General features: G+C 33.4%; 4 protein-coding genes and 2 long non-coding RNA genes across 6 annotated transcripts; 1 reads left to right on the forward strand and 5 right to left on the reverse strand.

Moving 5' to 3' along the window:
* Positions 1-1,489: 1,489 nt before the first annotated feature.
* LOC135120287 (proteasome subunit beta type-1-B-like) lies at positions 1,490-7,499 on the reverse strand. The gene is made up of 7 exons (XM_064044591.1): positions 7,339-7,499; positions 7,057-7,164; positions 6,652-6,733; positions 4,884-5,013; positions 3,346-3,408; positions 2,197-2,312; positions 1,490-1,603 (listed from the first exon to the last, which is right to left on the reverse strand). The coding sequence occupies exons 1-7, from the start codon at positions 7,452-7,454 to the stop codon at positions 1,490-1,492; spliced, it is 729 nt and encodes a 242-aa protein (XP_063900661.1). The 5' UTR covers positions 7,455-7,499.
* A 1,127-nt stretch (positions 7,500-8,626) lies between these two features.
* Positions 8,627-9,863, reverse strand: LOC135120290 (grpE protein homolog 1, mitochondrial-like). Its single transcript, XM_064044593.1, has 6 exons — positions 9,567-9,863; positions 9,403-9,504; positions 9,228-9,336; positions 8,930-8,994; positions 8,775-8,874; positions 8,627-8,709 (listed from the first exon to the last, which is right to left on the reverse strand). The coding sequence occupies exons 1-6, from the start codon at positions 9,837-9,839 to the stop codon at positions 8,648-8,650; spliced, it is 711 nt and encodes a 236-aa protein (XP_063900663.1). The 5' UTR covers positions 9,840-9,863; the 3' UTR covers positions 8,627-8,647.
* Positions 9,864-18,588: 8,725 nt separating this feature from the next.
* On the forward strand, positions 18,589-20,193 carry LOC135120277 (L-aminoadipate-semialdehyde dehydrogenase-phosphopantetheinyl transferase). The gene is made up of 5 exons (XM_064044575.1): positions 18,589-18,852; positions 19,043-19,355; positions 19,412-19,495; positions 19,602-19,710; positions 19,822-20,193. Exons 1-5 carry the CDS (start codon positions 18,743-18,745, stop codon positions 20,145-20,147), a joined length of 942 nt encoding a protein of 313 aa, XP_063900645.1. The 5' UTR covers positions 18,589-18,742; the 3' UTR covers positions 20,148-20,193.
* Positions 20,194-20,198: 5 nt separating this feature from the next.
* LOC135120276 (uncharacterized) lies at positions 20,199-22,678 on the reverse strand. The gene is made up of 14 exons (XM_064044574.1): positions 22,600-22,678; positions 22,395-22,537; positions 22,268-22,347; positions 22,001-22,139; positions 21,867-21,945; positions 21,591-21,811; positions 21,445-21,512; positions 21,306-21,383; positions 21,191-21,244; positions 21,020-21,137; positions 20,819-20,956; positions 20,609-20,763; positions 20,413-20,550; positions 20,199-20,346 (listed from the first exon to the last, which is right to left on the reverse strand). Exons 5-14 carry the CDS (start codon positions 21,908-21,910, stop codon positions 20,284-20,286), a joined length of 1,077 nt encoding a protein of 358 aa, XP_063900644.1. The 5' UTR covers positions 21,911-21,945; positions 22,001-22,139; positions 22,268-22,347; positions 22,395-22,537; positions 22,600-22,678; the 3' UTR covers positions 20,199-20,283.
* Positions 22,679-22,765: 87 nt separating this feature from the next.
* LOC135120274 (uncharacterized) lies at positions 22,766-23,219 on the reverse strand. The gene is made up of 3 exons (XR_010278556.1): positions 23,167-23,219; positions 22,888-23,109; positions 22,766-22,840 (listed from the first exon to the last, which is right to left on the reverse strand). It is a non-coding gene; the product is annotated as an uncharacterized LOC135120274 (long non-coding RNA).
* Positions 23,220-23,332: 113 nt separating this feature from the next.
* LOC135120275 (uncharacterized) lies at positions 23,333-23,982 on the reverse strand. The gene is made up of 4 exons (XR_010278557.1): positions 23,706-23,982; positions 23,576-23,653; positions 23,443-23,505; positions 23,333-23,392 (listed from the first exon to the last, which is right to left on the reverse strand). It is a non-coding gene; the product is annotated as an uncharacterized LOC135120275 (long non-coding RNA).
* Positions 23,983-25,514: the final 1,532 nt, after the last annotated feature.

The raw sequence follows: 25,514 nt of genomic DNA on the forward strand, positions 1-25,514 counted from the left end.
AAAAAACAATACACCCAAGCGCGATGCAATAAGCTGGTGCGTATGCTGATTACATAAAATTATTTATTACATACACAAAACAAATTATCAATTTACTATATAACTAAACTTAAGTTAGTAATAAATTTACTAGCATTTTAAGAAAGTATACCCTATACGTTAACTTTTTAATTGATATCCGTTTTTTAAAAATAATATAGTTATTTTACAAACTATACGCTTTAAACTGAAGACCTAGCAAGCAAATTTTGCGTTATAAAAAGCTACCCACAAATGCAAGTGGAATTCTAGGTTAACCTAAAAAGTACTTTTGCGTTTATCCATTAGAATTTTCTTAAGACGCTTTCATAGCTTCCACTGCTAATTTACAAAGTTTTATGAAGCAATATTTTTTTATAAACCAACCAAAAGGACTGCAAAACTTACGAAAAACTTCGACTCTTAACTCTTAATTTAACAAGTCAACTAAAAAGCTGCTACTCTGTATCTTTATTTGATTAAAAATAATCCCGGGTATTCCAACCTTTTTAAGCTGAGAAAAAATTTACCACTCTTAAAACTATTTTAATTATAAAAAATCCTGAACTTTTTAAACCTCATAAGTTGAGGATAAAAACAAATTATAAAAAAACTATAAACTTGTAATCAAACCCCAGAAATAGGCAAGTTCCCCTATACTTCTTTTTTACCTTCTTTGCTCATTTTTTAATACAATTTTAACATCTGTAGTTATTGTGCATACAATTAGCGAGGTATTATAGCTGACCGCGTAGGGGCATCACCCTAATTAGTAACTATAGGGATACCGCGCTCTTTCTCTTTTACACTCTGTTTGTCGCCGTTTAGTATGTGGCGGATATGGTCGTTCAAAAGCTACTAATAAATTACTGTATTTCTAAAAATTTTAACTCTATATTATAATTCTTTGTATACTACTACTGTGTTATTATACTTTATTGCGCTTAAATGTATAATTTGTTTATATAAACTAGCCAGTGGCGCTGTTTGACAAAATTTTTTCTTCCATCGCGTGGTTATGGAGTAGAGCTACGCTAATAAAATTATAAAAATACATTATATAGTTTCCGTACTCAGTAATTTTAACTATACTTTGCCTCGCTAAAATAAATGTAAGCGCACAAACACAACATATCCCCTAAAGAAATATTGTTTTTGCCTAGCGATATTCATCATCATTACCACTTCTATTTGCGGATTAAAAAACAGTTCGGCCGGCCTTTAACCTACAGCCTCTTAAATTCCCTCTCTGCCGGGCTCGCACATGAATGGTCGGCGCTAAAGCTAGGAGCTAGGTCACGAGTGCATCTTCGGCCATTTAAAATAAATTATGTTTAACAAAAGCTTGCGCCACCCTCTCAAATTGTACAAGAAAGTACAACTAAAGTTTAAAATCGTCTAAGAGTATTATTTAATAGTTATAATAAAAAAGTTCAGATAAGCGTTTTATTGAGGTTAAATAAATATCTAATTAATCTCTACGCAAATTAAAAGTTTCCTGCTGGATCCCAAAATTAGTAATGGTTATAATTTCAACGGAATCTCCGGTGTAGATGTCCCTTTCAGCACAACCAGAAAAGGCATCCTTATAAATAAATAAGAAAATTTAATGAGTAAACATAATAATGTTTACATGAAAGCAAATAGAACATATATACAATTAATTTTTCAGCATAATTCCAACTCGCGAAGATGTGAACAAGTAAACAAGGATTTATAAAGTACACAAATACTTATTCATTACAAATAAGTATATGTGAAGAAAAGTTTTAAAAAATTAATTAGTACGTGTATAGGTTAAAACTGATGTATATATGCATAAAATATTAAGTTATTTTAAATAAAATGATTCTCTAAAAATATTAATATACCACATATAAAGATATGGACGATTACGGAAATAGAGATACTATTTTCAAAAATTACTAAAAAGAAACTGCGACAAATATATCAAGTGTTTGTTTCACTTTCACATGCCACCTTTAACAACACCGCGAACCAAAAAAATTTTAAAAAATATAAAAATATTTAAAGAAATATTAAAAAGAAAATAGCTGTCAAGCAAGTAAAATAACAGCAATAATAAAAATAAAAGCAATATATATTGTATAATAATATAAAAAAGAAACACTTTAATAAAATAACATGTACATATAAATATATAGTAAAAAGCGTTACTTTAACAAGAAGAAGTACTTCACTCAAGGAAAACTTTTTCTTTTCAATATTTTGTTTATTTTTTTGGCCAAGTTCGCTATCGAGAAAGGGCTGCAATAAAGATGCTCCCGTTCCTCCTAATTAGATAAAATTTATAGAAGGGTTGTCACAAAATAATTTTTAGATTTATAGAAAAGGTGATTCTTAGCTATTAAAGTATAAAGTATACCTTTAAATTCTATGAAAAACCTCCAGTTTTATAGTGAAACAAATATTAAGAGGTAAAGATTTAAATAATAAGAACATATCGTATAATAAATAAAAAATATAATGATAAAAAATTACATTTCACTTTGCTTTGCTAGTTAACGAGAATAAAAAATATATCTATTATCCATTAAGTTTTACATTAAAAGTAGATTCATGACGGAAATTATATATCTAAAAATATTTATAAAGAATAAATGATGAAGGAAAGTTTAGCTAAAGCAAACTCAAAGTCACGCATTTCTGTTTTACTTTGTAAAGGAGAATGATCAAACTTACTTTAAAGTAACCAGAATGCATATATACAAACCATTGACCCAAAAATATTGCTAAAAACTCATAATTACTACAAACTCCTGCGCAAAAACTTTTTGTCTCCGCCATGGCGCGTGAAACAATTTGTGTCCAACTCTATTCGGATATGTGATTACACATGCACATGTGGAAACATTGCAACCCTTCCGCCGCTCCCCTCCGGTTACAAAGCGCTTTCCTGCTACCAAGGTCTTTACCGCCACCCAAAAAATATTATCAAGAATGCTCCTGTAGTTCATTTTGTTAGCTGCTATTGTTTATCTTCCAGAATTAGTCATTGATCCCCCGTTATATGGAAAATAGAATGACTGAGCAACTACGAATAAAAACCGAATTCCCAACAGTCTTTTCCAATACGTTTGAAATAAAGCAATTTTGCAGCATTTTTATTAAAGAAAATAAATACTATATATACTTCCTTTCCTTCTATTATAAAACAATATCAATACTTTAAATATGTTTCATGATAAGAATTTGTTAATCACAATTAATCAACTTTCATTATTAAGAAAATTTTTAATACTATTATTAGTAGGAAAGTAAACTCAATTACGTAATAAATAAAACAAACATATAGAAATTATTTACCAGCACGATAGTCTTCTCGCTCGTATGAACCAACAGGATCATAACTATAAACCGCACCTTTGCCTTAAAAATTTACATAATAAGTATAAGATAAAAAATTTTTATATAAAACTTTAAAAAACAAAAGGAAAGAAAAAAATAACAGATACTGATTTATATAGATAATCAAATTAAATAATGTAAAAAAAAATTGTATAATTTAATAATAAAAAAATAAAAATAAAGGTTCCACGAGGTATTTAGCCATATAACGTTAGCATATAAATATTTAATTTACCTTATTTTATCCAACATCTTTATATGAATATCATTTAATTTACAATAGTTTTGCGCACCATAATGATTAAAAGTAAAGGTTATTAACAAAATTTTAGGATCTTATATGATAAATAGTAAACTTGACAATGATTTGGTTTTATAATTATTGTTAGGAATAATTCTCTCATATATGAATAATTGGTTTAGTTAGAGTTTTCTATAATTTAATAATGCTTAAAACTAATAAATTTATCAAAAGTTTATCGTAATATTTAAAACTATAATTCTACTTTTCTTATGGTAAATATAATAATATAACGCTATGTTGTTAATTCATTAAAACATGCTCAAAGTAATATTAATTATTATTATTATGTTGTATTTAATATTAATTATTACAAACTTTTAATTAGTCAATAACTGTTGTTTGATATTATTAATCAAAATGTTTTAAAATTAATATAATTTGCTATCAAATAAAGTTTATATTGTAGATATTATTATGTTCTGAAAGTTTAAAAGATTTAAAGAACGCTTTATTCCTTATATATGTATCATTTAATAGACTTTGAAAGACTTTTTTAATATTCTAAGGAACAGCATATTCTTATATTGACTAATATATATATGATCGTAATATAACTATTATAATAGCAACACACGCAGTAATATCTCATACATAAACTTTTATTTATTTATTTATTTTGTTTTCGAAGTAAACGTTAAAGATGCACTATATTATATAAATTTATTTTATTAGATAATTATTATAGTATTAAGTTTTATATTTAATCACTATAACGTAAAATTATTGATTAGCTAATTATATTTCATACGCTCAGTTTTATCTGCCACCTTTTTTAATTAACTATAGCACTATCATTACCTACACTGTATATAATACAAGTTAAATATTAATTAAGTACTAAAAAAATTCAAAACTATAAAAAATACAACTTTGTTGCGGACGATAATTTAAAAAATTTTATTTTAAATGAGTTAATAAAAGTAATATAATTATAAGTAAACATCTATCTTTTGATAGACCTACATAATAAGAATTAATAATGAATTCTATTAAAGAATATATTTATAAGCTTTTTAACTTATCTTTCGTATAATAAGAATAGAATAATTATATACTAAATTTTATAAAATTTTTAAAGACACCAAAAATTTCAGCAAGAAAAAAATTATAATAGTAATAGATATACTATGAATAATAAAAATAATTAAACAAAAAACTAGGAAAATATGGGTATATTAATATTTAATACTACCATTTTCGTCTAGACCAGCCAAAATATTATAAGCATAATAAGGAAAGAAGCGCTTGTAATAAAGCAATGTGGAAAGCAACTGAGCAGCTGCAGAAATTGAAAGTTCCTTATCGTGGTTTTGCCAATAGACCTTTCATTAGATTAGTATTATTATATTTAAATTAGCTATTGTTATTATTTACTACTATAATTAATATTATTGCTAATAAATTGTTACAGTTCTTATATTTTAACTAAAATTACTATAAAAAATATAATAGCGCATAGTTTCTTGTGTATCAGGAAGTGTAACCTATTTGCATTATTAATAAAATAATTAAAAACGAATGCATATTCCATTCTATTTGATATACACAAAATAATTACTTATGACTAATAAAAAGTATTAGTTCAACTTGAATATTGTAAATACATTCTTTATAATTTATCACAACCTGGAAAGACATACACCGCTTTATTTTCTTTATATTAACCCCTGTTAATCGTTTGGTTTATATTATTTGTAGTAAAGTTTCTTTAAAAGACAGTTCAAATCTCTTATTATATTAATTACTTTTAATTATTATATATTACTATTATTATCCGGGTCTACTACTATTAGTGGGTCTTCATTTTTATCAAAGTATTATTGACGTTTTCTAGAAATATATTTATATATTATTGTAATTATAAATAGTATTATTTTTATATTTCCTGCTGTTAATATTGTTTATGTTCATTTAAGTATTAGTATTATTTTGCCTTCTTAACTCTAAGTTAAGAAGTATCCTATACTATTCACAACGAAAAATGGATATGTAATTACTATATATAATAGTTATTACTATACTTAATATGATATCACAAAAAAAACATAATACTGCAGTGTTATCTTTTCCGCTATTACTACATTCATTCCTTTATTATGCTAACGAATTAACAGCAACCCAGAGGTAAACAATTCAAAATTAAAGTATATACAATACAAAATTAGAAAAAGATAAGAAGTATAATAATAATAAGAAAGGTACATCTCCCAACAACTTTAGTAAATAAATAGTAATGAAATACAAAATAACAAAAAGAACGAAGATAAATTTTTAGAAACTAATAAAGCATACCTGAACAAATATAAAAAAGAACAAGGACGATAGATATGAAGATACTATGAATAACCACTAAAACCCTGTACTTTTTGATCTTTACTTGCGTTAATTTCCCAATTTAAAGTCCAGCGAAAAAAGTTCATCATTTTGTATTTACTTTTAATATATTTTTTTTTAGTTTTAGATGAATATATTTAAGGGAAGACTTACGGTATTGCAAAACATTTTATAAGCGTGTGCACGCCAAAAGAGCAAAGCAAGGGTAAAAGTGTAAATCATGTGCTTTATTTTCTACGTGGTATGGTTCAGATTGTAAGCAATTGTTAAGAAAGTAAAAAAATTACTCACAATTAACATATATAAAAGTTAAAAAAGTAATTACCGTAATGCCATTTTTAATATTTATATAAATATTATAAGTAATAACTAAAATAACTTATAATTTTTGTATACAATTTAAGTATTTAAGTAAACTATAACAAAATAACAAGTTCTTCATTCGTTTTTTTAGGGGTTAAGGTTAAGGTTAGGGTTAAGTTTTCCTTCTTAAAATGGACTATATACACTATCACAAAAAATTATAAGGCTAAACGAAATAAAATTTTGTTTAAAAGGAGTTTCTACAATAGCAATTAACCTTTCTTGAGATGTACCTATATCTATAACTTATAAATAAAATTTACTTTTGCTCTCCAATTTAACTGCTTGTGTAAAGTGACCGCATCTCCATGAAAGCCAGTAGTAGCCAACACACAAGTGGAGGTGCTTTTTAGTCAAAAGTTAAAAGTAAATATTTAAGAGTAAACGAGTTAGATCAATATTTAAATATAGTAAGCATATATAAACTGGAGTTTAGGCGCTCGAGTAGTCTGTAAACAATAATTATAAAGAATAAAATAAACACAGGACACTTACTAAATATATAGCAAGCTCACTTAACAATTCTAAGACACAAAGTAATATTAAAAAGTACATACAAGGAAGCAATTAAGTGATATGCATTGTATAATAAAGTGTGAATAACAATGTTAACCAAAAATTCAAATAGATTTGGTAATATTAAATTCTTTTTTTATGAATAATAATACATTGGTTTAGTTTTTGAGATATTTCTTGAATAAATGGAATAGCCTGTACTTAAGCGTGTATCCCCAGCAATTACTGCGAAATCTTCACCAGCTACAGCCATAATAGTTCTGTTGAATAGTTATACTTTAATTAATTCTGAATGCGAAAGTATAACACAAAAGTATTCCTTAAAATATAAACTATTTTAGTAAACTTTAATTAATTCCGAAAGCGAAAGTATGGCACAAAAGGTATTCTTCTTTTAAGTTATAAACTATTTTAATAGAATAACAAGAGAATACCCGCCGTTCATAGCATAGGGATTAAAAGTAGGCTGGCATTTCTTTTCCGAAAAATTATAAGGAAAAGAAGTTTCTTGATAAATAGATAGGTTCTGCGGATTTACGAATGAAATCATCCCCGCCCTAAGCACTTTTGCAGGAAAACTAAACAATAGCAAAGAGGCCAGAACGAGCAAGCAGATAGTTGGGGAGATGCAGAGGAAAAGAGACGGGGAGAGGACCAATGGTCATTTAACTGTTAACTTTGCTGGGCTGTTCCTCTTTTTCCCGTTGCTGACATAGGATAACTTATAGACTTATTTCCTATATAGAAGCTAACAGTTTTTTTAAAAAGTTAATGCAAATTTTTTAACTTATTTAAAGGCTTAAAAATATATAACACAATGATCCACGCACATGTCAAGATAAACGAAATCTTTAACTTTAAGGCTTTATAAATTTATTTCAACCTTTAATAGATTAATGTACTTGACAAGGCTGTCGAAGCTTTTTTGTTTACGTTATTTAAGAGATGTTCGTTAATCGTGTTAGAAATAGTATTTCATAAGTTGTTAAGACATTTTACATTTAACAACGTAACGTATAAGAACATTAACTCTATAGATCACTGGCCCGACTCTTACCTAAGATTATTATACAAAAGCTTGAATTTAACTTACGTGAGCCCCTTTTACCTTTTATTCTTCTCTTTAAAGTAGCAATCGAAGGTTCAAATGTAAAAACAATAGTTATACAGTCTAGAAAAATACTAGTTATAAATACTATATGAAGCAACAGAACTAAATCAGATAACACTTTTGACAAGTTAACCGTTATATTCAATTTTCATACTACAGCTTAGACACGGGGGCACACTTTGCAGTTGTGCACTAATTAACCTCAGGACAAGTATACCCAAGTAGACAGTGCTCATAGTTTAACTGATATTTATTATTTCTCCAAAGAATCTCTACTGAAGAAGTGATACCTAACAATGTAGCCAAAATTCTATTACGTTTTAATAAAAAATACCTCCATAACTGTGCTACTACTGTCATATGACATATTACATAACCCCATCGTTTTTTAGGCATAATGTTTTCCCTTAGTTACTAGCACTAAAGTATTGGGTTTATGGCGAGCAATAGCAAATTAAAGTGTACTCTAGCTTAGTACACTGTCCACTTTACTTTTTTTTAACCACATAAAAACACTACTTAGATCTTAAAAAGAAGCCTTATAAAATAACGATAAATTATACTTAAAATAGTATAAACAACTCCTTTACAAGAGTACGATATAAAAGTAAATTCGTTTATTTTATAGAATATTAAGCTTTCTTTGATACGCCAACTACCGCAGCTCGAAGTGTTCTTCCGTTAAGTTGGTAGCCTGAAAATAGAAGAGTTAACTATTATACCCAAACAGCAAAAATAAAAACAAATATATAATACAACCCAACTTCTGAACCAAAGTAATGGTTCCTGGTTCCTTTTCGTTATCTACTACTTCAAACAGAGCCTCGTGGTAGTTGGGATCAAACTTTTCGCCAAGAGGCTTAATAAGTATACGTTAGGTACAAGAACTTTAAAAATAGTATTAAAACGAGTACGTTATAAGACACTAAGCCATGCTCTCTAAATACTTTATGTAGTTCTTTTTCAGTCATAATAAGACCTATATATGATAATAAGTAAGGTAAAAAACAATTGATTAATAGCATTAACGTAAAGGATGTAGTTCTTGCGAATTCTCCAGAAGACAGATAATATATAATTATATTATATAGGAAAAAGAATTAATAAAACTCGTAAAAACGAGAACAAAAAAGGCCTTTAAATTTTCTTTTTAGTAAACAAAACAGGTTTTACATTTTTTATATTATTCATAACAGTAAAAATATAAGCCACCTCGTGTCATTTCTGTCCATATTTTATCTACCTTATCACTAATGTTTAAAGGCTCCTTAGTAACATTTTTAATAACCAATTCAAATAAGTCTGCCACTTGAATTAATGACTATTATAAATAATATTTAGTCAAAATTCATATTATTGAGTTTGCTTTAAAATAAAATAAAGGTACCTTTGAAAAATTTTGAAGTGCAAAAAGCCGTCCTTGTTCAATATCTTTTTGACAACGTTGCCGCACATTTTCGGTTTCAGCAAGCGCTCTAAAATATTTTTCCTTTTATTAAATTAAAAACACCATAAACAACAGAATGAAGAAGCTTTTAACGCGAAACTTACCTTAAAATCGTCTCTTAGGACAGTAACGGCATCAAGAGTCTTCCTAAGTTCCAGAAATTCTTCCTCAAGTTTTCTTTTTTCTTCCTCTTTTTTATTCTGTTGACCTTCTAAATTTCTTGACTCTTCCTTCTTCTCCGCTTGTGCAGCCTTTATTTCAGAATAAGTACTGTCCAAGTCGACTTCACCAGAAAAATAACGATTATATGGGAAACGTAAAATCGCTGTCAATGGGCTCTTGCAAACGGTTCGAAAGTTGACATATGTTTTTAACATGTTGTGAATATGAAATTTTTTATCAATATTAGGTATGAAAATACTGAAAAAAGTGAGCCGGGCGTATAGTTAAATGAAGAAGTTAACTAAAGATTCTGCCGCATGACTTGCACATGTAATATTATATGTTACTAGCGTATGCTGGTTTAGAGATCTGAGTTTTATAGGCAAAAGCGACTTTTTAATACTTTCAGATGGTTTTCCTGGCTACAGAATTGAATTTAAAAACAGTAAAGCGCAAATTTTTTTTTTAAAAATTATTTAGTTTAATGTTTCTGGACCAAAAGATGGATGGCGAAAAAAAATCCAACAAATTTTTTTCTGCCCAAAATTAACGTAACAATTAGAAGGTAACGCAGGCTTGGCACTCCGCCTCAAGATATTTCGACTAATTCACTGGAGGCGTCCAATCCTAGAGGGTTACTAACCACCACCACAAGATTTTATTTAGTTTTGTCGCACAGACTAATCCTTCTGTGGATTATTAATTGTTGTCTTTTTCCTAAATATATGGTAACTTGGTAGACCTGTGGGGCCGATTAGGTAACTTAATTGTGCTACTATTCAAAAATAAAACTATTACTAAACTTAATATGGGCCTAGTTTTATAAAAGTTCTGGAGAAGCTGCTTCATCGCTTTTACAGTGAGACTAGCAGTTAAGAAGTCTCCCCACTCTTTTCATATTAACTATAACAGAATAATACGTAAAGCCATTACGCAGGAGATAAAAGTTGTCGTCTACCTCAGAGGTGAAGAGTATATATCTTGTTGGGGTATTTAAACCTTTACAGACCGGTATCCAAACGTTTAAGCTCTTTAAAATTAATTGTAAACAAATATATATATATATAATATAGAGATGTACAGATGTGACCAAAACAAAAATAAGCACTAAAAAAAATTAACCCGACCGCCAGTTTATTTTTCGTGAACCTTCATTGTATCCTAACAACTAAGCAATGAAATAATCAATAATAATCATAAAATTGCTTAAAAAGGGTAATTTGCGTTAAAACTGATGAACTGGGATCTTTTCCTCCACATATCTAAATTTGTATAGAAAATGTATGAAGAAGTATATTAAATCAAGAATGCTTCCATCGACCAGTTTCGTTCTGTATTTATTCCTTTACAAAAGGTCGAAATACGCTTCCATATATATACGATAAATTTAAACTGAACCAGGTAAAATTTTATTGTGTTTAGTTTGTATCCAATTAATAAGGTGGGCCAACTCAAATTTTTTGTGTTGAAGTAATTTCTCTTGTATTTTTATTGGTTGTTTCTCAGGTTTCTGATTGGATTAATCACTGATCATTTTTCCTGAGAAAATTTAGTGGGTTAGTGTTGTGTTCCCTTTGTGCTCTGTGTTTGTGTACCTTACACTTAATATATTTATGTTTTTGTTATGTATATTTATTTTTTTTTTTATTTTGTGTTTTTGAAACTTGTGTTTTAAATTGTCTTAGGTGTTGTGTATACTATGTTATGGTGTTAGTATAGATGTGCATATTAAAGTAATGGGTTCGATTCCCACCGACGCTACTCTCTTTTTCGGCCTTTGATGGTTGCGTATTTTACTTCGCCCTCACAATTCTAGTAAGTTATAAGCACCTGCCATTGGTTAAACGTAGGGTTACCTAATTTTTGGGGCCCTCATAACGGTCTATTATTATGATTATATAGATAACTTTCTTGTTTCCCGAGAGAATAAAACTTCTATACTCGAGCTCTCCGTTAGAAGGAATCGCATATATATTCCATCAATCGCATTTTTTGCTCATCTGGATATTCTGAAGGGGACGCAGTACTACTCAAGCGACTGGAGCTTGACTTCTTGGAATTGAAAAGGTGAAGACTCTCGAAGACTTCGACCATCTTGAGTGCCTCGTGTTTTGTATAGTTCGTCTGGGGCCAAGGGCTTCAGCCCATCCTCAGTGCCCCAATATTTATTGTTTGTCCTTCAGACTGGAGTCTTCAGCATTTGCTGCTAACTTAATTGGGAGGACGAAATTCTATACACACAACCATCAAAGCTTGAAAAGAGAGTGGCATCGATAGGGATCGAACCCTTGAGGATATGCGTCTCTCTTAATTGCTAACTACGAAGCAACTCTCGACCCCATATAATTTCTTACGTATTTATCCTGCCAAACTACATCCACAGCGCCACCGACGACTTCTGAATGAAGACTTCTAACATTTGCATTAGGCTACTGGCATCTAATAAATGAATACTGCAATTTTAAGCTATGGATATTGGATATGTCACAGGCAGCTACAGATTGTAATTTGATCGAAGAGGCTGTGATGCTATTTTTTTTTTAACTTTAAAGAAAATAATATTGGAGTTAACTTTGATAAACCACACGCCATCCGAGCGGTGAATCATATGTGCTACTATACCACATGATATACCATGTGACTCTTCACTTGCTGCTTTTTTTGTCCCACCTTTTGGATTACCTCTTTTTGAGGTCTAAGTGCTCTCTATCATTCAACGGTAACTTGATCGATCCTCTGTACAAAGATACTTTCTTCCAAAGTTAAAAAAAATGTAAAAAAAATGGTTTAACTAGAGGTTGTCGTTAGTAAAATCATGTGCATTCGCAAAGGCAAGGATCAAACCACTAAGCCAAGGAGTGAACGGTCACTAATTAAGGTCTCAAGTCCTAACACTTTGCAAAACTAGAATCTCATTGTTTTCACACGCAGTGTATAGGCCCCTTATAATTCTAATTCAAACCATTCTGCAAGCAAAAAAGGACTGTTTTCTAGCCCTCGGCACCTATAAAACAAATACTTTGATATATTATTTCATAAATTTTTAGTAGCTCATTTAAAGTAAGGAACTTATTGCTAAATAATAGTAGAGTTCAAGAAGAACTGGTAAGGGTATCAAACTCAAGGAAGTGTTTTTGCAATTTCATATTTGTACATCCTTATTAATTACAGCTATATAAACTATAGGACACCTAAGTTATTCTAAAACTATAGTTATATTCTTTAGGCCGTTTAATGTTACTAAATATTTAGCTAGCTCTCCACACTGACAAATACTCATAAAAATAACTTTTTATATTCACATTTTTATAAAATTCTTTTTTACAAGATAAAAGCAAACTGGTCTTACCTTGTTGAGTTAAAGGCATATGGAAGATTGATTTGAAAAAAGATTGTATGTAACACGAAGAATATAACAAGTATATAACCTTTAACTTAATTACTGCCATCTATATAACTTAGAAATAGAAAAGTAACTTTACACACTATACAAACTTAAACAGGTACGTCGCACATACATGCCACAAGATATATGGGATCAAAGTTTTGTGCACAAATTTTTTTTTACAAACCAAAACGGTAACTAAAAACTGAGAAAAAATTATCTATGGCCAATTAAAAAGTAAAATTATACCTAGTTAATAATTGTAAATGAGAATGATTAAATTGGATTAAGATCTTCCTTTTCTTTAATACAAATAATGTTTGGTACAAAAACACAATATTGAAAAAATTAATTTAAAGCCTCGATTCTAATTAGATGTAAATTATAAAATGGAACAAGATCCCGTAACCAAAAACAAAAGGTAAAAATTCGTAATACAAAAATTGGAAGTGATTATTTAGCCTTTGGTAAAGTATTAATTATACGTTATCTACGGCAAATAAAATGATCATCAAGGTTTATTAGCTGTTGCCCTTGTTTTTATTTTCTCATTAACTGTGCAAGATTGGAGTGTGCGAGATTATTAAGCTCTTATAAGCGGAATTCAACACCGAAAACAAAAATTGCTATTTATACATAACCTTTTTATCAGTAGAGCATGATTAACAAAGATGGTCGCTAACAACTGCTCAAATGAGAAGTATAACTGTTTACTGACCGAAGTTTTCATTTAGGGCTCGTTAATTAAATAGTTTTTCTAATAAGCTTTTATAATTAAGGAGAAGACGTGTATAGACCTAAGTAAATGGAAGCACTAAGTTTCATACTTTAATTGCGATTCCACGTCCCAAAAAGAATCACCCAAGGTATTTTGTCTCTTCATGTGGTTCGAATGCACACAAAAAAAAAGGAACGAAGCGACCTTTATCATTGGCTCTGGTGCAACTACCGAGGTGTGACCGACTGGAGTGGTTGTTTTCCGCTTTGACAGAGTGGAAAAGCTAGGGAAAAGTAACCTGTTGGAGAGCGCTAAAGTTACCGTCTTCGAACACACATGTTCCCTTAATCCATTAATTGTGGCGAGGGGTACTTAATTGCGTGCACGGCATACAGAAGCACGAGAATGTCCCGCCAAATGCATATTGCGGGGCAGCACACACCACTAACTTACGGACTGAAAACATTATCCGCTAAGACTTTCAATACGCAATTAAAAGGCTTGAGCCACACTTCAGACGCTCACTTCGTCTAATGTAACTTCGTAAAAATAAACTTGTATTGCCACTCCTAGATGACTTGCTAAACTACCGCATCTAACACTACGGCAACCGCTTGCTATATTTCCACAAACCTGTCACCAATGCTATATAGACAGTAAGGGGCCTGGACTTTGTTTGCTAAGGTTTTTAGCCCCTGGGCGCCCAGCTATATCCGGCTTCTTTACTGAGAAAAGCTAGCTTTTTATGAAGTAAAGCTGAATATACTAAAAAATCATCTTTTTTACCGGGGTCTCCTTTAAGTTCTGCATATTCTCGACGTACAACTAGGACAGCTTCGACAAGGGCGGTAAGGAGGCAGTCATCTTGCTTAAAAGCAACATTCAACACGTTGAGTTGTTCCAGCCTTGCAAAGCGTTGAGACAGTTGAGTATATTTCTGCTTGATCATCAGGGGTCATCTGTGATTGCAGCTTATAAGATTTCCAACAAATCATTAAAAACCACAGACTAAAATGCCTTTTTTATAAGTAGTCCCTCAGCTGTTGTATGTAAGGATCTTAACTGCAAGAATTTCGCTTGGAATAGCTATGTAAAAAAAAAAAGAACCAAACGTCCACGGCGAAGAAGGGAACATCAAAAGTGCCGTTTTACAAAGTAAATATTTGAAATTTAACAGAAATTTAGGTTCTTTACGAATTTTCGTCAGATCAATTGCCAGTCTGCTCAAAGTGGGCTACGGAAAATAGGGATTAAAAAAATTAATCAATTGGGGAGTTGTATCTATGACTGCAGCTAATAAGTCCAAACTACGTGTTCTCTGACGCGGTATCCCAAATGCACAAAGAAATAATGGTACATTAGACTTGTTGGATGATCCGATTTACAGAATCTACATACTTCGAAGACATATAAGGCTCTTTTAACTGAACTATCATCATTTGCCAATTTTGCTTAAAATGGGAGAGAAAAAGACGGTAGCGAAGAGAGCACCTAAACTTTTACAAGGAATGAACCGAATTTTCCGTGCCTCTTGAGAATGACCCTCCCAGCACCTTCAGCACTACCGGCGGTATATCTCCTTCTAAACATTCTTTTAGTCAAATTTAAAGATGCTCATTCCTGCCAACCTCAGTGCACGAACCTCGACCCTACTCTCGGAAAACGAATTTGCACTAAGATGACCATACCCACCTCTTGGAAATAGCTATCTGCAAATTTTAATCGTCGATGGAATTTTTTGTTGTGCGGACAGGCTACGACAGTGGCGACTTTTCACCTCATTTCATTTTGAGATAAAGGTCTTGTTCTGTTGCACCAACTCGCTGCTGAGTGTGTGCCTCCTGCCCCTTCAGTTGCAAAAAAACAGCTACTAAAGATGGATTCTCAGCAGATCTTACACCAACTTGCCATTACAACTAGCTTTCAGAAGATTGACAAAGCTCTACCGGAACGGAAGAAGTTTGGCCTACACGTGGGATGTTAAAGCGATTGTCACGATTAATCACCTATCGATAATGAAATGTAAGACGACGACTAAGTATCTAAAATAATTATAGTGCACCGCTTTAATGCGTTTGTCGACTATTGCGACGTCTTGTCAGAGCTTCAATTAGAATTTTAAAAGAGCTCTTCGACACAGTAGTTTCTCCCTCTAACAGAGTAATCGATCGTGCTTTCAGTTTCGAGAAGGCGATAAGCGCTGAATCACTTAATGTGGAAAAAAAGTTTAACCGGTTTAGTAAAGGCTTGCTTTACAAACTACGCATCATCTATCCCTTTGTGCCCTCTTCGACGCGCTCAAGTTTTGTTTAAAGGCCGCATTTTATGCACCTGTGTGGATCATGCATTGCTGCCAGCAAAAGTTTCGCAGGGTTCTCTCCTATCAAGCTTGTTTTTGGCGCTTTATGTGCACGACTGCTTCTGTTAGTCAGTCCTCATCGTAAATCGCCTTATGCGCAGTAGATACCGCGGCCACTCGTCATCAAAATTGCTCGCCTACTTATCCAGTATCTGCGTAACTATTTATCGCACTCACCACCTAGTGTCGCTGGTGAAGAAATACTATCAGTGCGGTGGAGAGCAAAACCTTTTTATCACGAAGAAAACCGTTTCACCACCACCGCCTCCGATCTTAGAAGACGATGTCACGAAGACCGCACTTAAATCATATATTGGAACTATGCCACACTTGTATGTTGCTCTAGAGCTACGACTCACCGGCAGTATAGCCCTCGCTTCATGTAAGACAAAACAAGCTGCTTTTTGCAAAACAATGTATTACAATGGTCTCTAGGAAGTGCTGCTGGATCGTTTTTCAGAGCCGCCTCAAATACGAACGACTGCTTAAACTCTCTAACAGACTGCCGGTAGGAGACCTCATTTACCGGTCATACAACAATTTACGTTATTACTTTCACCTGATGAAGCTAGTTTTGGTTGTAAACGTAAAGAGGTTTAGCGCTTAAGGAGATAATAATAAATAACTGATAATAATAAAATTCTAATCTAGGTTAAAACTTTATTCATCACCACCAAGAATCAAACAAAAGTTATAAGAATTACAAATAGAAACCTCATTTAATTATCATGGGAAAAATGCTGCACGTAAAAGGATAAGAGCAATGTTGACAATGCAGTAAAAAAAACCAGATAAAAAAACGAATAAATTTATAGATTAGTAGGGGGGTTTAAGTTATATTTGACTTGAAATTTAATAAGCGAGTTTTTAACATTAATTTTGGTGGCTGGCTTTATAACAAATATGAATTAATAAAATTTAAAGTAGGGACCTGGTATATGCCAAAGGCTTATAAAACTTTCTATATATAGTAGTCGAAGCTTAAAGGCATAATTATTTTAAGGTTTATTATTGGCCTAAAATTTCGCCCTCTTAAGGCAGCTTAATCCTTAGACACGATTGCGAAACAGTTTAATAAAACTGTCTTCTTTTCTTACTGTTACTCTTACCTTAGGGGGGATTGAAGTAACTTGATCTCCTTATTTATTTGAATATGTTTAACTAATCTGGCAAAATTAAATTCATTTCTACCAATAGGAATGCACCTTTGAAATTATAAATACTGGGAAAAATGGGCAGTAAGTGCGTGGTTCTCTTCCCACTTTACAATATAAATATGCTTCTCACCCCTTTAAGCCTAAAAAAGCGTAATATTTTAGTATAATAACTAATTGCAATCATCCTTTAAATACTTTTTAAATCAATTTAAAATTTAAAAGGTTAGATAATAGAAAACTGCTTCTAAAAAAAAAATTATTTTTTATGAAGAGCGAGATGATTAGCAAGTAAAAAAAAAAGATATACTAGAGAATTCCAGTTTCCACAACTTGTCCTTGCTGTAACTAACTCTAACGCTACTTGGTCAATAAGTTTAGCTTTACCCAGATAACTGGAAGTCTTTTACTGCTTAAAAAAAAAATAAAAATATATTAGAAGACAAATAGCTTAAGAGCGCAGACAGAAAAATAAAGATACTAAAAAGAAGAAGTCCCCTCTTGCTATTAATCAGCCAAGAACTTCTGAAGACAGGTGATTACTACATATTAAACAGTGGAGGTCGCCCATTCGGGTCTTAAGAAGTCGCCAAAAGGTTTCTCTATTTTCCTCCCACTAGGAAAGTTAATTCGTTCTACTTTGATAGAGCAAGCTAATTAGCATATCTGGTGGGTTAGTTATGTTCTACCAAAGTAGAACTCTAGCATTGGAAAGGATTCTACCTTTTCGGCTGTTAATTTAGTCCAGGTGTTAGGTAACCTCAAAAACTAGTGCATAAGCTATGTCTTAACAAAGGCAAATAATTGCGGACGAAAGTGAAGGGCTTACTTTAATCTATCTCACACAGCCAAGAGCCTTTTTCCACGTTTTTTAAGTTATTAAGTTCAACATTTACTAAAATAAGATTTTACTTTATACACTACGAAAACATAAAGCTTGTTAAGGTGTTATACACGTGGATACTCGACCAACTATGCCAAAAAAATTTAAAAATATTTTAGTAAGCTACTCTGTAACTGATTGATTGGTTTGTTAAGTGATTTTTTTACATTTTTATAAAGTATTTTAATCCTAACCTTAACCTAGTTGGAAACCATAACCCTAAGGGTTACCTTCTTTAAACACTTAAAGAAAGGGCATGTAAGGTAGGGAGCTTTTACGGACACTCGACATGAAATTACCATAACTCATTTATTGGCCTAGCGCAGGCTAGAAAAGAATATTAAATACTTTTAAGTCAGCTAAATAGACAAAAGTACAGAAATTTTTTGCATGTGGGTTTCAAAAGTTAAAGAAGATACTGGGGGTACATGCAAAAAGTGACCTAATCGACATAAAATACGAAAGAATGCGATGTATGTGTAAATTACTAAGTAGGCCGTACAAATACAAAAAAAAGTTTAACCTTAAAATCTTTTGGAGGGCCCCTTGGACTAAAACTTTATATTTTACTTGAGCAAAATAGAAAGTGGAGAGATTAATACTGCTAAAATCTGTTTTTATGCCAATTATCAGATTATATTGCAACATTTCTGATTGGGAACCAGACTTCCAACAGTTATTGCAGTGCCTTTGCAGAATTCAGAAGGACGAAATATCAAGACTGAAAGGGTTATAATATATAGAGAAAGTGTAAATATAGTACTTTAATAATAAAAAAGTTAATTGCTAAGTCTTGTGGTATATATGCGTGAAGTATTCTTTGTTCATTAATAGAATTGGCAGACAAGCCATTAAAATGAATTACGATTTCGTTTTTGTGTAATCGCAATTAATTGTTAAAATAATTTTTTTTCTTTAGTATTTTAACTCTGAACGACTTTAAGCTTTCTGTTGTTGGCCGTCTTCTTCTTCGAAAAGCAGTTTCGTCTTCTTTGTCAGTGGGATCTAACTGCTTGACCTTTGCAAGGGATTCGCGTAATAAACCCGTCCTTGTAAAGCCTGCCCGTTATGAAGATCCCATCGAGGCCGTAAGCTTTAACGTCTCTCATCAAGGCAATATTGCGGTTGCAGTTTCGGCAATTCGGTACCAGCAACATCGTGTAAATGGTGCGCATTATGAGGAGGTTGTAAACTCCATTGGCGTTGATGTAGTAGCCTTTAATTGTATTAAGGTAAACTTAACTACATTACTAACTCTTTTCACTGAACTTAACACAATTTGATTCAGAACACTCGTGATATTGTAAAAGAACTTTTTGTATACAAGCCCTTTTTTAACAAGGAAGAGTGGATCAAAATTCTTCACTCGAAGGTTTCCACTCCTTTGTTAAGTTTGTAGTTTGCCAGCTTCTTTTTTTGAAATTTGAACTTACAAGTGCTTAACGCCAAAGTGTAATATAAATTGCTAATTCTTACAGGAGCCCCTGAAGTATTTTTGCCGGAGTTGGTCTTTGAGGGAAGCATATGTCAAGGCCACTGGTTCTGGTTTGGGCACTAATCTTTCCTCTTTGAAATTTAGGCAATTGGGTTAGTTAGCTGTGACCCTTACTTTATATATACAATACACATCCATTAAAGTTATGTAATTCAATGGAAACCTATAAGCTAAAGAGCCGGTGACTTAATTTATTATTATAGAAGAAGCAGAAGACACGGATATTGTGTGTCAGTCGACCCGTTTAGTAGTTAATTCGGCTTTGGTGGATGAGTGGGTTTTCGAACAGTCCTATCTGGAAAAAAATTACTGCGTGTGTGTCGCTATAAAGAATTATAAGAGCGAGTTTGGTAGTGACTACCGGCAGAATCGACAACAAAATAGTAATACTGAAAACGAGAGTAGGCGAGAAAAAATGTTTAATTTTCAAGGCATAGAGATTGATAGCCTGCTGGCGTCTGTAACTCCCTTGCGGGAATATACTGAAGATCAGGAAGAAGTCTTTCAGTTGTTAAAACTATTTTTTTAATAAAGACATAAAAAGATCAAAATGTTATGGCGTAGCAAAAAAATTAAAATGGCAACTACTCTTGCCGGGGCAATATAAAAAAGTTTTAATCTTTTGACAAACCATTTTTGGCTATAAGATAGACATTTAAAGTAATTCAACAAACACTGTGCGGTGTATACTTTTCCCAGAGCTCTTTGTGTTTTGAGGACTGCTCCCACTTTTAAATTAAAAATCCATAAAAAAAAACAGCCAGTCTCACTCGGTAGTTTCAAAATAATCTTACAGGCTTGTGCTTTCCGCACCAGTGCAAGACTTTAGCAGATGCCACCCTCTCAAGAGGAATCTCTCTCCAACCAAGCCCTTCGATGTTCCAGTCACTGCTGAGCGCTGCTACGCGACCGTACGATAGTAACCACAGAATCTGTGAACCTTAAATTGTAAGTAGTTATATACTTTTCTAAACTTAGAGTCGCACTAACAGGTTGAGTGCCAAACTCCCAAAGTTTCTCGTGCAGAGTAAAAGCCATCCAAAACTCAGCCTCGCGGGTAAGAAGTAATTTCTGCCAGCGATCTACCCGAAAAGCGTACAGTCCTGCGTTGAATTGAACAAACTTTTCTTCTTCGAAGGCAACTCCTGCGCGTTCCGAGTGAAAGTTTTTAAAGTTGAAATTTATTATTTTAAGTTATACCGCTTCTTTCGGTGAAAAGTTGCTTTACTCTCTCTGTAAGACCACTTGATGCTCGCGGAACTACGGTAAATACAAGAGAAGGATCCTGAAATTTTTGTTTTGCCTCCTTCCATAGCTTTATCACATCATCCTGAAAAACTTAAACCGCAATCGAGCGGCTTTCTTTAGGCAAAGTAGTACTAAAGTTATTTACTAAAGTACTGATGTCCACGTCAACATATATCAGCATTGGGATGTTTGGGATAAGTTTAGGCAGGTAAAATCTTGCAAAGTTCATTGATGAGCTCAGTTTACCAGCAAAATTTGCGGGGGTGTACACCTAACGAAGTAGTTTACTGCTCTCAACTTTTTATAATAAGATGATAGAAGCACTTTATATAGTCCACGTATGAGTCGAGTGTCAAAGTAATGGACTACGATATTTACCTTTAGTAAAAAATTAAAAGGTAAAATGAGGAGATAGGTTTATAGTAAAAAGGCTGCCAACACTTTTCTGGGTATTATCTCCGTAGACCCGGCAAGCAATTGCGCGTTCCACTAAAACTGCATCGTTGGCATCGGTGACCTATCAAGAAGCAGTAAATGGCACGGTGCGGTAGAAAGTCCACCACTATGATTGCCTTTACCACGTGAAAAAATATATTTTCGGGATACTGGCTGTTTACAGCTACTGAATTAATAAGATTAGGAACTCCTATAAGATATCGGTAATAGTATTATGTGACGAGAATTTGATGTCCTTCAGGCTTGTAGGGTTCAAGTGAGAGTTTACCAGACAAATGGTTGCGATCTACACACGCCACCACGTGAACTCCCTTAGTACCTTTGAAAGTTTTATAGTCCTCTAAAGGGGGAGCTGGAACATGAAGTTCCGAATAATTAATTTCAAGAGAAGATATGCTACTAAACCTCGACGTACCGCTACCTTCAGTATTGTTTTTACACTCCTTTGCTCTGGTGTAAATTTCCCCATGAGGGCACTCGCACCGATAGCTGAGCGTCAGTACACTTTATTAACAGAGTTACACTGGAAATGGCTTCCGCCGACCTGTAATTCAAGAACATTCTACACTCCGAAGAGCCCCCGCACATATTCAAGTGGCGGGACTTGCAAAAGTCGATGTTTTCTGTAAGTTTTTAGTATCAGACAAAAAGCAATGGTTTTTCCGTGAAGCGCTTAACCTGCAAGATAAAGTCCAGAAGTACAATTAGGTGCGGCCGAGTACAACCACCAATTGTGGGGTTCGACGGCGCGCAGCAGCTCTCCTGTGGAAATAAAACCAACGCACCTGGGATTCCTGTTGCAGAATTTCTCAAGAATCTTAAAATTACCGTAAAAATAATTTTTATGAAAATTGAAGCTAAAGCAAAAAGCAAATGTTCAATAGAGAACGGGCTTTTAACTGCTACTTGATACCAAAAACACAACTAACAGCACATAATAATCACCTTTAAATCTTTGGTCTTATAGTGAATTAAAGTAGTCCCCCCGTGTAATACTCCGTGAAAGTAAGTAAAAGTTTTAGGACCTGTTCACAGAATTTTAGAAAAACGAAGCCCCCTTTAAACTTGAAACCTAAAGTCTTTGGAAGCTCTAAGCCGGTCTCCCTAGCGTAGGCGATATATCGTTGGAGATCCTTATCTTGCTTTCTGGTGAGCCAAATGTTCTTTCGTTTAATCCAAAGCTGTGAGGAGGGTGTGAGACTTCCGCTAAAGTTGCTGCAGAAAGTTCGCAAAATAGACAGAAACTGATATGAAGGCGAGAAAAATGCTGGGCTTACGTAGAATTATTATACAACCATTGTTGCGACCAAAGTAAAAAGTTTTTGACGGCCACTATGGGAGTAGGGTTTAAAGCAGAAGAAATGCAGTTCTTTCAGACCATATGAAAACAGGTGATTTTTTGGTAAAGATATTAACTTTACGTTAAAAATTTACTACTTTAAAAAAAAAGTTTGAGTGAGCGCCCAGCTGGCTCAAGCTTACAACTATTTCGGATCCTCGCTTCGCAAGGCTACTTAACTTACAAAAAACTTTACAATAATATAGAAAAATAGTTATTTACGTACATTTTTGAAGCCTTTTGTATAGCTTCGTGATATCATACTCGATAACATTCCGTCACACACATCTTCAACGGAAATCAACTCTTTTGACAATAACGGGGGACAAAACCCAGAGATATTTTTATTGAGAGCCTCCAAAAGGGTGAAAGAAGGGCCGTCTCTCGATTCCCAGGGCCCAAAAACTGAATAAGGAACGTGGAAAACTAAAACTTCTAGTTTCCCTTTCTGAAAATTATTGTAGTAATATAAATATATGTGTAACCTGAAGGCCACTACATTTACCGCTCGATAATAGGATATGAAACTATAAATATAGTTAAGGATATAACTAGAGGGCTTACCAACTGCAGAATGTATGTTAAAAAGTTGGAGCTAAAAAAATAACAAGTTAAATTACCTGAAATGAAAGACAAAGAAACAAATATGTCTTTTTTTTGTAAACAAGCTTCTAGAAACGAAAATAAACAGCTAGTATGATTTTTTACGAATTCAGATAAATTCCTGATTTCTTGAAGTTTATATTAAGTTTTTAAGTTTTCTAAATAAAACAATTTGTACCTTCATCAATAAGCAAAAGAGCATGACTTGCACTTAGGAAAGCTCCACTAGCGTACAGGGTGCCTTTTCATATATGGAAGTCAGAAGAAAAGGCTACTTCATATATTTGTTAAAAAACTATTGAAAGTTATACTTCTTGTGCAGGAATCAATTATTTTACAGTCCACACCTAGAGTTCTTAAATAATTTAAGATTAAAACTCGTGCCATCCCTAATTATATAGTTAGAAAAGCTTTTAAATTCACCAAAGTAAATAAAATAACCTCCTCCCTTCTCAAGCGCGAAAAGTGGTACCAACAAAATAAAACTGATGTTATTTTTATTAAGTAACAAAATAAAATTTGTTCCTGTTATTCCTAAATCGGAAAGGACCACAAATCTCAAATGCTTATGCTGAGACTTTAGAAGATCATAGTTTATATAACGGATTAAAAGCAAAGAGAACCAGAAGGCTGTAAAAATAAAAATAGAGAACAATTTATTGTAGAACCGTGGCATCTCTACAGAAAACTTTAGTAAACTTTGTGCAACGGCGCGAAGGTTCACACGCCAAACACAGTAGGATGTGAGGGGAGTTTGAAGCGTTGAATCTTTCCTTATCGTTAAATTCTCATTGTTCCTCTGAGCGAGCTCTGTGCTGTCGAGGGCTCCGACCACGAACTAACTCTTGACCGACTGCACAGGTTTATTCGAAAGAAGTTGATGGCCCGTTCTTATTGTAGATGGCAGGCAAAGATAGGCCATGTTTTGAAGTCAGTTCACGGCGTCCGTCCCTACTTTTGAAAATTTGGGGAACAGGTCAGAAATCGCGAGCATGTATCACTAGTACCACTGCGCGAAGGAAATATTGTGGCCAAAAGCAATTTAGACTTGCTACGCTTTTCGCTGCCCAGAACGTGCCCCTGCTCTCTTAGCAGCCAAAGATGCGTTCCATTAGACGAATTTCCCCTAAACCTAAACGTTGCCAACGAGCCACTTGACCTAGTTAATGCCGACGAGATTCGAGCGGTCCTCGAAGCTTTACTTAGACAAAAGGCAGATTGTTAACTCTCGTGCCCCCTTGCCGGAGCTCCAGCTTGGTTTCGGCAGAGAAGCTTCATGTCCCAGTAGCTCCTCTGTTTAACTAAACGGACTACTCGCGCTATTAACTTTATAAAGGCAACAGCCATCTTCTTAAACGTTGAAAAGACCTTTGATCAAGTTTCCATGAGGTATGCTGCACAAGCTGTGCTCATTGCTTGTCCCTCACGATCTTTACTAGACGCTAAAGTTATATTCATACGCCTGCTTCTTCAGCCTGCGAATGGGAGAAACACAGCCGTCGTCGCCATCACTGACACTACGGGCCCCTCAGAGATCCCTTTTCTCTTCTCTATTGTCCGTAATCTGTAATGCGCGACGTGCCTTTGTCAATTAATTCTCACACGCGTGTCGCCCTATATGCCAATGGTGAAACCATATACTCGTCCCTCATAGTTTCCCGCCCGCGCCGGATGGTGTCGTAAATGAAAAGTTGCTATGACTCGACGACGAGCTTTACCCTCCTAATAACGAAAACACGTACCCCGGTTGGCACCTTTGACCTTTGATGGCATGAAGACCCCGTAGTGCTTTAAAGCAAATATCTTAGAGACGTCACTGTCAACAAATTTTGGCGCTCGCATGTGGTCTAAGTAGTGACGAAGGTCAAAGCAGGCCACATAGGCTCTTTACCCTTAGTTCTGCAGCGAGAGCTTGCTTTCACCGCGTAGTTAACGACGATCGCATATATCTTGGATTTAAGTAGGTTATGACAATCGCCCTACCGCATGGATCACCATCCTCCGGCAATAGCGTCTGCATTCCAAGTGCGAGAGACAATAAGCTGCGCGTAATGACAAACATGCCGTGATTTGTGCGAAAGGAAACTCACCACCCTCAGAGCAAACGCCGTTTTCTAGGCTCCCACGTGACCCTGGCTAATGGCGTCTGTAGACCAAATCAGCATTTTAAAAGTTAAATAAATATAACGCATAATTAGGAGGGACAATGCCCGTAGAAGTAAGGGCTAAAGGGAATTTGTATTGGATTGT

Source organism: Zophobas morio, unplaced genomic scaffold (genome assembly GCF_036711695.1).
Source record: "Zophobas morio isolate AGI-343-1 ecotype UQ-CSIRO unplaced genomic scaffold, CSIRO_AGI_Zmor_V1 ptg000369l, whole genome shotgun sequence".
In the NCBI taxonomy this organism is placed as follows: Eukaryota; Metazoa; Arthropoda; class Insecta; order Coleoptera; family Tenebrionidae; genus Zophobas; species Zophobas morio.

Bases quoted from the DNA above. Each gene is read 5' to 3' on its own strand.
- LOC135120276 (XM_064044574.1), bottom strand. From the start codon at position 21,910: ATGTGCGGGGGCTCTTCGGAGTGTAGAATGTTCTTGAATTACAG. The intron at 21,513-21,590 runs GTAAACTCTCAC...GATATCTTATAG, and splicing joins AGATCGCAACCATTTGTCTG to GAGTTCCTAATCTTATTAAT. The intron at 21,384-21,444 runs GTAAAGGCAATC...GCTTCTTGATAG, and splicing joins AAAATATATTTTTTCACGTG to GTCACCGATGCCAACGATGC.
- LOC135120277 (XM_064044575.1), top strand. From the start codon at position 18,743: ATGCCAATTATCAGATTATATTGCAACATTTCTGATTGGGAACCAGAC. The intron at 18,853-19,042 runs GTTATAATATAT...TTTTTTCTTTAG, and splicing joins GAAATATCAAGACTGAAAGG to TATTTTAACTCTGAACGACT. The intron at 19,356-19,411 runs GTAAACTTAACT...AATTTGATTCAG, and splicing joins TAGCCTTTAATTGTATTAAG to AACACTCGTGATATTGTAAA.
- LOC135120290 (XM_064044593.1), bottom strand. From the start codon at position 9,839: ATGTTAAAAACATATGTCAACTTTCGAACCGTTTGCAAGAGCCCATTG. The intron at 9,505-9,566 runs GTAAGTTTCGCG...ATTTAATAAAAG, and splicing joins TCCTAAGAGACGATTTTAAG to GAAAAATATTTTAGAGCGCT. The intron at 9,337-9,402 runs GTACCTTTATTT...TATTTATAATAG, and splicing joins CACTTCAAAATTTTTCAAAG to TCATTAATTCAAGTGGCAGA.
- LOC135120287 (XM_064044591.1), bottom strand. From the start codon at position 7,454: ATGATTTCATTCGTAAATCCGCAGAACCTATCTATTTATCAAGAAACT. The intron at 3,409-4,883 runs GTAGTATTAAAT...TAAATTTTTAAG, and splicing joins GGCTGGTCTAGACGAAAATG to GCAAAGGTGCGGTTTATAGT. The intron at 1,604-2,196 runs GTAACGCTTTTT...TTTATTTATAAG, and splicing joins AAGTACTTCTTCTTGTTAAA to GATGCCTTTTCTGGTTGTGC.